The sequence below is a fragment of the Coenobita brevimanus genome, chromosome 46 (genome assembly GCF_032717465.1).
Source record: "Coenobita brevimanus isolate Jiangsu-jjx chromosome 46, ASM3271746v2, whole genome shotgun sequence".
NCBI classification, from domain to species: Eukaryota; Metazoa; Arthropoda; class Malacostraca; order Decapoda; family Coenobitidae; genus Coenobita; species Coenobita brevimanus.
Window position 1 is genome coordinate 14,947,984 of NC_136999.1, and position 13,190 is coordinate 14,961,173.

Genomic DNA, 13,190 nt, shown 5'->3' on the forward strand with positions numbered 1-13,190 from the left:
GTAACTGCTACAGTTATATTACATACAGCCTGGGAAAATTTTAAGATTGAGAAGGACGTGCATCAGGGAGATACAATTTCACCAGAATTATTTACAGCATGCCTAGAAAGTATTTTCAGAAAGCTAGACTGGGAGAACATGGATGGAGAAAAGCTAAACCATTATAGATTTCCAGATGATATTGTCCTAATCTCAGAAACAGCAGAGACATTGCAAGAAACGTTAAATGACCTGAAGAGAGAAAGTCTCAAAGTAGGGCTAAATATGAACCGGAATAAAACTAAAATAACTAGCAGAAGTACCCAGCGTTGCTGGGACAAAAAGGCGAACACTAATCCTGTTAATTTTGTTTTAGTTCAGTCTTTCTTTCTCCTCCAGAACGACCATGTACCTCTTATGCTTTTGAAGAGGGATTATAAACGGTCCAGGAACTTTTTATTTCAGCTTTGGCAGACTAACGCACAGTATTTGTTGCGCTTGTTTACTATTGCCAGCGACCTTAAATGATCTCTATCAGGTGACCTCAAATGGCCTCGGAGGTCAACCTCACATAGCCTATGTCCGAACTGGAGGCCATGTGAGTCTCCATGCCAAAAATTGGCTTGCTGGGTCCAGTTGTTCAAGCGTGGATTACCGGTGACCTCGAATGGTCTCCGACCAGTGACCTCAAACGACCTCGGAGGTCAACATCACATAGCCTATGTCCGAATTGGAGGCCATGTGAGTCTCCATGGCAAAAATTGGGCTGCAGGGGTATCCTGCAGTGCCACGGCCAAAAAGGTGGACACTCTACCGGTGACCTCAAATGGCGCAGATCTGAATTTTGACCCCCTAAAACCATTCTTGGGTCATCCTGATTCAGTATATATATATATATATATATATATATATATATATATATATATATATATGTGTGTGTGTGTGTGTGTGTGTGTGTGTGTGTGTGTGTGTGTGGATTTGGGGGTCTCTGACCCGTGAATTGGACGTGATTGAAGGACAAACAATCAAACAAACAAACAATGCAGCTCTTTTATATACATAGATGTTCAATCCACATATACCAAAGAGTGTCATGAGAAGAAGTTAAGGAAATTCTTGAAGAAGTTGAGGAGTACAATTACTTGGGGCAAATACTAAAATTAACGAAAGATCGTGATAGCAAAATGAAGAGACGCATTACAATTGGATGGAAAGCTTATTTTTAAGCAAATTCTTTATGAAAAGTAGCTTGCCAATGTGTATGAAACGAAAACTGTATAACGTACGTATAATTCCAGCTAGGACGTACGGTTGTGAGACCTGGAAACTAACATATCGGTGGAAAATAAACTAATCGTTCTCAGAGAGCAATAGAAAGGTCAGTGTTGGGAATATCTTTAAGAGCCGGGAAAAGATCAACTTGGGTGAGAGAGCAGTCTAAAGGGAAAGACATTATAGATTATTAAAGAACAAAAGTGGAGGTGGGCAGGCCATGTAGCAAGAATGAGGGATAACTGATGGAGCAAGAGCCTGACTGATTGGACACCAAGAGATTGTAAGCGTTGCAGAGAAAGACCAGACAGGAGGTGGAGAGATAAGATAGAGAAATTTGCAGGGGAAACGTGGCAGAGGTTTCCTTAGTCAAGGAATTTATGGAGAAGGTTGGGGGAGGCCTTTGTTCAGCAATGGATCTGTGATGGCTAATGATGATATATATATATATATATATATATATATATATATATATATATATATATATATATATATATATATAGACAGATAGATATGTATACAGATAGATAGATAGATAGACAGATAGATATGTATACAGATAGATAGATAGATATGTATATATAATATATACCATATATATAGTGTATATATATACTGTATATAGATAGATAGATAGATAGATAGATAAACACAGATATGTATATAGATAGATAGATAGATAGACAGATATGTATATATAATACATACCATATATATATATATATATATATATATATATATATATATATATATATATATATATATATATATATATATATGTGTGTGTGTGTGTGTGTGTGTGTGTGTGTGTGTGTGTATATCTGTCTGTCTGTCTATCTATCTATCTATATAAATATATATATAGATAGATTGACAGATAGATAGCTAGATATAGATATAAATATATATAGATATATAGACAGACAGATAGATAGATAGATACAGATAGGTATATATATATATATATATATATATATATATATATATATATATATATATATATATATATATATATATATATATATATATATATTCCATCCAGGATCAGGCTCCACTTACCCATCAGTTTCATAGTACTGTACAGGACCAGATATAACTCGTGGAGAAAGCCTGTAACTTTAAAACTGTCTCACCTCCTACCATCTGCCAGATGATATTGACGATAGAAACGATAAGTGCATGAGGCAGTGGCGCTGGTCTGCCTGCCTGTTTCCTGAGCTCTTGCACGAGCTGCGTGGCCTGTGTGTGCACTGCCGCCACCAGTTTCGACTTGCCCATGCCCAGGTCCCGCAGCTGCCGCAGAGTGAACCGCCTGTTGTTGTGCCAACGCAGACCACTGCTGGAAATAACTCCTGTGGACGAGATACTGAAAGTTAAGGATGACATCTCATCAGTCTTGGGGACATTTTTGGATTAAATACAAATAAAAGGGGAGTGGGAGAGGAACAGCCATCCTATTCTACTTCCATTGAAGTGATGGAACCCGAAGCTTGGGTACTGTAGCCCAGCAAATTACGGGTAGTTGACCATCCTACTGCCTTTGACGGCTTTATATGATCAGAAAAACTCCAGTCACCTCTTTTGGGATCAAACCGATGTAAAGCTGTCATTCTGAGCAAGGCGTTCTATCCAATACACCCCCAGAGATAAATGTCACATATCCTCTGACACGCCAACACTAACTTGTTCTTACTGCTGAGTGTGACTGTCTCAGCAAACTAATGGATGGTCCATATATTTACCCCTTCTCCTCTTGGTTTACGTTATGATGTGGGGATGCCTCAGTGAGCGTTATCAATATCTACCCTGCATTGCTTTGTGCTTCCCATAATCCTTTTCTTGCTTTATTGCGTCTGTTTTGTTTCTTTACGTTCACTGGTTGTTTGGCTGAAAAAATTCATGACGATGCCGAATTGTCTGCCATACTCACACCAGCAGATTGAGCCACAGCAGATCACCACAGCTTGGGCGCAATATACGGACCATTTCATCAGGAGTCATCATTATCATCTAGACCTCCTTTCCCACCCTAGGGCAGGGTGAGGAGTAGCAACGTCCAGACAGCCCAGATTTGCCCAGTGCAATGGACCACGCTTCCATTCCCTCACCATTCAAGCCCCCGGAATCCTAGGTGTATCTGATACGCTAAGAACAGTCACCTCTTACTGTAGCTTCACATAAACCTATCCGATAGAATCAGTCCGGACGCAGTCACGTTAAAAAGGGGTGCCAAATCCCTGATCATGCGCTTCACCTCACAATACTCATCCACCCAGCTCGATCTCTTGTCAGTCCCCTAGTCTCACTGACTTCTAAACCTCTCTTCTTCACACACTCATCCACCATATCTGTCCACCTTCTCCTTGGCCTACCTTGCCTCCTCCCACTTCAAATTCGCTCCGATATACCTTTTTCACCACTCTGTTGTTATCCATTCTCTCCCCATGACCATATCTCAGTACACTCTCTTCGGTTCTAGTGTCTACAGACTTCCTCACTCCACATCTTTCATGAGTCACATTATTTCTTATCCTGTCCACTCTTTGTACTCCCCATACATTCCACAGCAGTCCCATCCCCACTGCTCTTACTCCTGACTTTTCATTTTCATGCCACACCATAGTCTCACTTTCATATATTAAAGTTGGCGCTAACACTCCTTCATGTAAACCTCGTGCAGCTGCAACACTCAAGCCTCTGTTTCTTATCAAGGCCTTCATTGCATCAGCTACTTTCCCTCCTTGTGTCATTCCACTTTCCACTTCTTTTGCACATATTCCTCTTTTCTATCTCTGTACCCAGGTATTTGAACTATCTCACCAGTTCCAGTCTCTGTCCATGCACTGTAATATCACTCTTGGAGCCGACTTCTCTCTCAATAACCATCTCTTTACTCTTTTCTACATTTACGCTCAAGGCACGACGCTGACAGACATCAGCAAAACTCTGCATTAGTCTACCATGTTCTTGTCCGGTATTTGCAAGTAGTACTGCATCATCAGCATACAACAAATTTGAGATATTCCATCCATCACCATTCATTACCAGCGCCATCCCCCTCTCCGTTACTCGTATTTTTACTTCTTCATATATATACATTGAACAACCATGGGGACATCACAACCTTGTCGCACGCCCACAACGATCGTGAACCATTCACTTAGATGCCCATTTACCCTTACATATGCTTCACTACCATCATAAAAACTATTGATGGCACCTAGCAGCTTACCCTCTACACCGTACAAGCGCAAGACCTTCTACAATCCTTCTCTGTCTATACTGTCGTATGCTTTTTCCAGATCCATAAGTGCCATAAACACCTTGTAGTCTTTCTCACAAACTTTCTCCACTATTTGTCTTCATGTAAAGTAACATATCCTCTTCTCTGTTGTTTGTTCACAATCTTCATTTTCTGATATAAATCATCTGTGTTTCCTGGTAATAAGTAATACAAATGCTAGCGCCATGCAGGGGACGTGAAGCCACTACACAGTTGGTGGTCAAAACACTTCATAAGATGACAGAACATTAAGGAGCAAAGTGGAGTGTCAGTTACTGGAGCCCCGCAAAGTTTCGCTAAAAACGTTTTTTCTTACGGTTAGCAGTTTTTTTTGCATATGTGCAGTCTCGGACAAACCAATCTACAGTAGTCAAGGTGGAGGGCGCGTGTTGCTTTCCGCCTTTACTGGACGGTGGGTTGTTGTCTGGTCATGTCCATAGCATGCAGACTTGAGCCGGTTAACTGTGGAGTTTTGATGTCTTCATTTTTCACTGTCAAGGGGAAGGAATCATTGTTTTCTGTAATGAATTTACAAAATGTTTACTTATTCCTGCTTTACGTTGATTGACTAGTAGCATAGATAAAAATGAAGAGACCATAACATTCGCTACATTATTGAGGCGTCAATTGATATGACTTTAAATTTTTGGGTTTGTAATATTCAGTCTGATTTACCCAAGCTGTTTACTTCCTCTTAACGGTAGATTAATTGCTAACGCAGGAATTAACGAGATAATTTGGTGCTCAACATTTCTCTATCACCTTCCATTAGAATGACCCTATACAGTGTACCACATGTAACCTCGGCTTCATCCCGACAGTCATGGTGTTATGGATGACGTGTTGATAGTAAGTCTGACAATCGAGCTACCAGACGACTACTCGTACAGAACGTCAACATAATATACAAGCAAGACATAACATCACTGAATCAAAAGGAAGGTGGCTGGACATGCCCCTGAATAACTATTTGAGATATATATATATATATATATATATATATATATATATATATATATATATATATATATATATATATATCTATATCTATATCTATCTATCTATCTATCTATATATATATATATATATATATATCTATCTATATATATATATATATATATATATATATATATATATATATATATATATGGTGAACAAGCCTACACCTTTTCTATCCTTAATGACCTAGAGCAGCTTGTACAGCACCCTACCGGTATCCCAAACCGCCTTGGAGAGAGCTCCAACATACTTGATCTCTTCCTTACAACTAATCCTTCTGCTTACACTGTTAATCTTTTCTCTCCGTTGGGCTCCTCCGATCATAACCTTATCACCTTAACCTGTCCTATCGCTCCGGCAATGCCTGCGGACCCTCCAAAAAACGTCGTCTCTGGCACTTTGGAACTGCGGATTGGGAGGCCCGGAGGCAGTACTTCTTTGATTTTCCCTGGAATGATTATTGCTTTCATGGCCGGGAGCCATCTGGGTGTGCTTTGCGCATTATGGAGGTTATTCTCTCGGGCATGGAAGCATACATTCCTTTCTCATATCCTTTGACTAACGCAAGAAAGCCTTGGTTTAATCACGCCTGTTCTCATGCTGTCCGCAACAAGGAGAGGGCCTATAAAAGGTACTGGAGCCAACTCACCCCCGAATCACATCTTTTATACATTTCTGCCCGGAATCGTGCTAAGTCTGTTCTTCGCTCTGCTAAAAATAATTTCATCCGTACAAAATGCTCTCAGCTCTCCAACTCGAACTCTCCCCGTTCCTTCTGGCACCTTGCCAAAAACCTTTCTAACAACTTTACCTCATCATCCTTCCCTCCTCTTTTCTACTCTGATGGCTCTGTAGCTATTTCTTCTACTGATAAAGCAGATCTCTTCGCTCAGACTTTCTCCTCCAATCCCACCTTAGACGATTCCGGTGCTGTTCCTTCATCACTTCCCCCCTCAGACTTCCTCATGGCTAACATTAAAATTTCTTCAGCTGATGTATTTTCTGCCATTGCTGGCCTCAGTACTAATAAGGCATATGGGCCTGATGGAGTCCCTCCTGTTGTTCTCAAGAACTGTGCTTTTATGCTTACACCCTGCCTAGGCAAACTCTTTCGCCTTTGTCTGTCAATTTGTACCTTTCCTACTTGCTGGAAGTTTGCTCTCATTCAGCCAGTCCCAAAGAAGGGTGACCATTCCCAACCCTCTAACTATCGTCCAATTGCTTTAACATCCTGTATCTCAAAAGTTTTTGAGTCTATTCTTAATAGAAAAATTTTAAAGCATCTTTCCTATCACAACCTTCTTTCTGATCGTCAGTATGGGTTCCGTCAGGGACGCTCCACAGGCGACCTTCTCACCTACCTTTCAGACTCCTGGTCATCCTCCTTTCGGGACTTTGGCGAAAGCTTTGCCATTGCACTTGACATCTCAAAGGCTTTCGATCGAGTCTGGCATAAATCTTTAATTTCCAAACTGCCCTCTTGCGGTTTCTATCCTTCTTTCTGTGCCTTCATCTCTAGCTTCCTTTCTGGTCGTTCTATAGCCGCTGGTGTAGACGGCTATCGTTCATCTCCTAGATCTATTAACAGTGGTGTTCCTCAGGGCTCTGTCCTATCACGAACTCTCTTCCTTTTATTCATCAATGACCTTCTAAGCTGTACATCTACCCCTATCCACTCATATGCTGATGACTCCACCCTTCACCTTTCCATTCGATTCCCACAACGTCCATCTCAGCAGTTACTTCAACAGGCAAGGGATGAGGCTATGGCACACCTAATTTCTGACTTGGCTCGTATCTCTGACTGGGGTAAAAATAATCTGGTTGTTTTTAATGCGTCAAAGACTCAGTTTTTGCACCTATCAACCCGACAAAATCTTCCACAGGTATACCCACTTATGTTTAATAATACTCAACTTAATCCTGCATCATCCTTGAACATGCTTGGGGTTTCATTTGCTCAGGACTTGTCTTGGAAAGATCATATTACATCTCTTGTAAAATCTGCTTCCAAGCGATTGGGTGTGCTAAGCCAACTCCGTTCCTTCTTTGCCCCTGCACAATTGTTGACTCTATACAGGGGTTTTATCCGCCCCTGTGTGGAGTACAACTCTCATGTGTGGGGAGGCTCCTCACATACAGCTCTTCTCAATAGGGTGGAGTAAAAGGCTTTTTGTCTCATTAACTCTCCCCCTCTTACTGACTCCTTTCAACCTCTGTCTCTTCGCCGCAATGTTGCATCTTTATCTCTTTTCTATCGCTACTTCAATGGTCACTGTTCCTCTGAACTGTCTGCATGCATTCCTCCACTTATACGACGGGCGCGTAGCACCCGTCTAGCAGCAAACTCTCACCCCTTTTCTGTCCAGTTCTCTAATGAAAGAGTTAACCGTTACTCCCATCCTTCATTTATGGAACAGGTCAACTCTGGAACTGTCTCCCTCTGTCTGTATTTCCTGCTTCCTATGATCTCCAGTCTTTCAAACGCAGTGTGTCCAGGCATCTGGAAACGCATGGATCTTGAATTTGGCTCTCTCTTGTATTTTGTTTTTCTCTTGGAAGGAACAGTTATGCGGGCTCATGGCCTTTGGTTCCTTCATCTTCACATACAAAAAAAAAAATGTATATATATATATATATATATATATATATATATATATATATATATATGTGTGTGTGTGTGTGTGTGTGTGTGTGTGTGTGTGTGTAAATTTGTAAAGAGAATAATCTGAGGAAGAGAATGTTGATAATTTGTATTTCCTTCCGTAACTGAAAAAATACCATTGTGAATTTGAAGAAACATAGCTGGACTGGTTTACTGGTCAGGTGGTAGTTTGTGCTGCGGTGATGGTCAGACAGCTGGTCTGGGGCTGGTCCTTGAAGGTACCGTACGAGTACTCATGCCGCACAGCTACAGGATGTCATTGAAAAGACCTGATGCCATAATAAGATTTTAGGTGACAATTATTTAATTAGTAATCGTGCGCATAGCTTGTGTGAAACGATGTGTAACTTATGATGAGTAAATATTTACTCACAATGAAGACAATATTTGTTAGGTAACCTACTGTCACCTAAAACTGGTACAGTACTTGGACGCTTTGACCTGGCAATTGTTTCCCTAATGAGTGGTTATGTGTCCTAGATCTGTTGTGGTATTCTACAGGGTACCGAGAAACTCTCTCTATCCCCCCAAGTAAACACTCCTGTTAGGAGACTGGATTAGCATACAGCTAATCCTACTTTGGTTGGTAAAAAGCAGGGGCGTAGCGAAGAGGGGAGGGGGGGCGGAGGAGGAGGCCGTCCCCTCTTTTAGGGTCTTGAAACTGTATGGGGCTAAAAAAAAATGATAAATCTTTAAAAATAAATAAATAAATAAATAAATAAATAAATCACTTGAGAGAGAGAGAGAGAGAGAGAGAGAGAGAGAGAGAGAGAGAGAGAGAATCGTGGTGAGTCAGCGTCATGCAGACATAATTTTGGATCGGTTGTCAAAAAGAAAAGCAAGAAGACTTAATCTCCTTTTATGAACATACATTACTGTCATGGCATGCAAAATTACTGATAGCGTATATGTTTAACTAGAATTGATGTTTTTTTTCTCTCATTTTAGTTGATACAGCGGTTATGGAGAACCAGTATGAATGAAACTACATTTTTTTGTGTCTGAGTTCGACATTATCTTTTTTGTTATTCAGTGTTTCCCTCTAGTTAACTTAATCAGAACTATGATTTCTTAAGCAATATTCTGTTCAAAGTATGAAAACGATCAGCCTGAATGAGTGCTAGAGCTTTTATTACCAGTGATCAAAGTATAAATCGTGTATATATATATATATATATATATATATATATATATATATATATATATATATATATATATATATATATATATATATCCTGTAAGATACTTTTTTTCTTAGAACAGTCAGTTAAAATGAGCAGACAAGTCTACGTAATTTTGCATATTTTAAAGGCTTGCCCTTTTAGCTTAACCAAGTAGGCAGAATTCCAATGCATGGCACATTTATAATTATAGCTGATGTATGGACTATGGAAGTGGTTCTTAATATGTTATGTGATACTTGAGTCTTGAGGTACCAAGAGATTTGTGAAATATTTAAAATTAATTGCTTTCCTTTAGAACTAAATAAAATGTTTTTATCACCTGTCAGATTAATTTTGACATTTCTAGGTTCCAACTAACTTAGCTAAGATTATTATGCTCTCAAAGGCGATGAAAATGCACATGAGACTCCCAAATGCATTATTGTTCTTTTATTCCGTAAGGAACATTAGAGTAAGCTTTTTTTTCTACCAAAATCATTTTCTTGCTCTATTTTTCACAGTTTTCATTGTATTGCGTTAGCACCTAAATATTCCAATACATTCTTTTATAGGCCTCGGAAAGCCCCTAAAAGTACCGGTACTTAGTTTTCAAAAATTTTCCTGGGAGGGGGTCTTACAGCGCCCGCCCCCAGACCCCCCAGCTGCAGAAGCTCGCTTCGGTCCCTCCCTTGTGAACTTTCTGGCTACGCCTCTGTTAAAAAGATTCGTCATTTTGTAATAGTATATTATTTGGTGCATGTTTTAAAAAATTCTACTGGACTGTATATTGTTATACGAACCATTTCCTTCTACGTAACAGATCAATGGATGACTAGTCTGTATATTAATGTGGGGGCTCATATGCGGGCAACTACCACATCATTCATTACACAACGATTGTCGAGAAGGAAACGAGATTACATACGGTGGACCCTGTAGGGACATGTTTAAGGAAACTGACAGAGACATCAACATCGTATTATCTCATTATAGATGTTTTGTTATTTATATTTAATCCGTGAAGGAATATACTGCGTGGGTGAATCTTGCTGAACAAGCTCCTGATCACCATGATCGAGACTCAGTGATATAATTAAGTCAGTGTCACTTTTTGGGTGTGTTACTATCCTGAAATAATAAAAATCTTGAACAGATAAACAATTTATAATACCATTATAAAACAGAGTGACAGTTTCACAGTTTCCGAGTCCATAGAGAAATAAATGTTAACCGCCTTGGTATGTGTGTTGTGGAAATGATCCAACAACGACCAGCCATCTACTAAGGGTGGAAAGGAGCGTACATCCTCCACCTTGACTGTATCAGGTTCTTCTGTCTGGCTTGTTCTGTACATACACTTGCGCTATTAAGAGATGTTGCAAAGCCCATATACAATTAGTGAACTCTGTGACATTACTTTATAGAGCTACTGTACATACATACATATAATCACAATATCAGTTGCGTAAAAGTGAAAATACGAAGTCACATTTATCGCCCAATTAAGATGGTGTTTCCTGAATGTATCAGTGAAGATTGCGAGAAACGCGGACAGCTCTACTCACACAACCTGCCACATTTCACCTCCGACCATGCCAGATGACGGCCAAAACACCTCTTCTAATGACGCTAACCTGAGCCAAACTTGGTATGTTAGCTACCAACCCTGCAAAGGTTGCAGATGCATTTTTTTTATGTATATATACATTTGACAAGTTCCGGTGTTTGCTACATACAGACAAACAAACAAACATACTGCACATACATATACGTACATACTCGTACGCAAGTGAATGACATAGCCGATTCCATGTAATATCTACAGCACAGTACGGTGATGTCTTTTTGTGGTTTATCTTTGTTGTTACCAGACAGTTATATTAAACAACGTGAGATCCTCGGAGGTGCAGGTATTAGTGAAAGCTGTATCACACTCCTCCAGTTCAATGAGCTGCACACAGTCGTCTGGTGTCAGCAAGAAGATAACATAATTGCATTAACCCCTCGAATTATGTGACGTTTCTTTTTGTTTGTTCCTTGTTTGTTCTTGCTATCTGCAGACAAGTTCATAATTCACAGAGGTGACCTTGTGTAGTAAAGGTGTTAGTCAGACAGGTATCTAACGCCCTTTGTTCGAAAAGTCTGTTTCAGACTAAAATAAGTTTTTTGTTAATAGCAAGAATATAGCTGAAGAAGAATTCATGTTACTAAACAGTTTGCGAGAGATTTGGAACTGGAGGCAGTGACGTAGCGAGGGGGAGAAACAGGGACAGGCGGGAAAATACTGCCTTCTAAATATTTCGAAGGAAATTTGTTATGCATTGCAATTTGTCACGAGAGATAGATAGATAGATAGATAGATAGAGAGAGAGAGAGAGAGAGAGGGGGGGGGGGCTACCATACGTGCTGTACATTACACGTTTGGTTCATAATTCGTATGTTTGTTCATAATATAACTAGGCATCAGTACTGTCACTACTTCAAGAGGTAAAGTCTTACTCTATTTTGACCTTCATCCTTCATTTACGTAGAATTTTTTGGTTTTCTCAAATATCTGTTGACATTTATCCCGTACTTCCGAGGAGTGAGAGCAGGAAACCTCAGAGCTTTTATGAAGCTTAAAAAACGCAGTGGAGGCTGAGAAACACTGGCAAGGCATTATGTTGGAGGCAGTGGTATAAGCCAGGAAAGTTCAGAGAAATCCAGGAAACACTTTGAAGGGGAAGCACACTACCACAGCGAAGATGGCGTTACAAAATGAAGCAGAGTTTAAATATATAAATATGGTGAAGGTACATATAGAGTAGATAGAAACGTTGTGAATGAATAACAGTCAAAGTGAGGAAGCATATTACATTTACTGAGGCACTCTAAAGCAGTTAGGGGAGGCGGTGGCCGAGTCGGTAGAGAGATGGTGTGCTGTCTCATTAGACAAGTTCAGATTCCGGCTGAGGCAACAAACAGTTTGATTTGAATGTCGATAAAGTAGACTTTACTGATCTACCATAAGACCCACCGACATGTAAAGACATCCCGTTAATACCAATACAGCCCTAACACCAATTCAGTAGGGACTACGAGTGTAAGCGCTCAGGCGGTGACATGTAGAAGTGTATAGTATGTACCAGGATTGCTGAGCCTCAGGGAACCGGCCTTAAAAGCCAATGCCTAGAGTCGGACGCATTAAAAAAATAAATAAATTAATTAAAAAGTTTCTCAAGTCTTGCTACGGTACCAAGTCTTAGGGAAAGTAGTGTTCCCTAGGAATTTTAACCTGGTACTAATGTGAAGAGATATGAACCTTTAAATATCATCTGTTAGTGGATATGACACTACTCTTAATATCGACATATACAACGAAATTTGCAAACTCAGTAACAATACTGCGGGTTGATAAATGACATATGATTGTTTTGAACATGATTTTACGTGGGCTTTGGTAAATTGGAAGCTGTTCTTCCAGAAAATTTGTCGCTTGACTGTTCTTCCGTGAAGAATTATTTGTTGCAACGCTGCAACAGCAAAGGTTATACATATTGCTTTATTGCAGCCAAGTATTTATAAGGCATATGCTGCTATATTCTCACAGTCAGCAAACTCTTAGCAAAAGAATATAAGGGAAAGGGATTCTGAGCATAGATATTATTTAAACGTAAATTTACAGAATTACCAGGTCAAAAGGCTGGCACTCAAGGTAAGGGGGCCATTAGTCATGAACAAGGGGCTAACACTCAAGGTAGGTAATTAGCAGTCACGATCACAGGGAATTCGGGATGATAAAACAAAGGATAAACAGAAAAGGTCAGTATGAATGGAACTTAGCAGTAAA

General features: G+C 39.8%; 1 protein-coding gene across 1 annotated transcript in view; it reads right to left on the bottom strand.

Annotated features, from left to right (window-relative positions):
• The window catches only part of LOC145398631 (cytochrome P450 2L1-like), a 169,265-nt gene that overhangs the window by 130,635 nt on the left and 25,440 nt on the right, over positions 1-13,190 (bottom strand). The window contains exon 4 of the mRNA XM_080271440.1: positions 2,385-2,603. Within this exon, the coding sequence (XP_080127566.1) occupies positions 2,385-2,603 (219 nt within the window). The remainder of the gene's footprint in view (positions 1-2,384; positions 2,604-13,190) is intronic.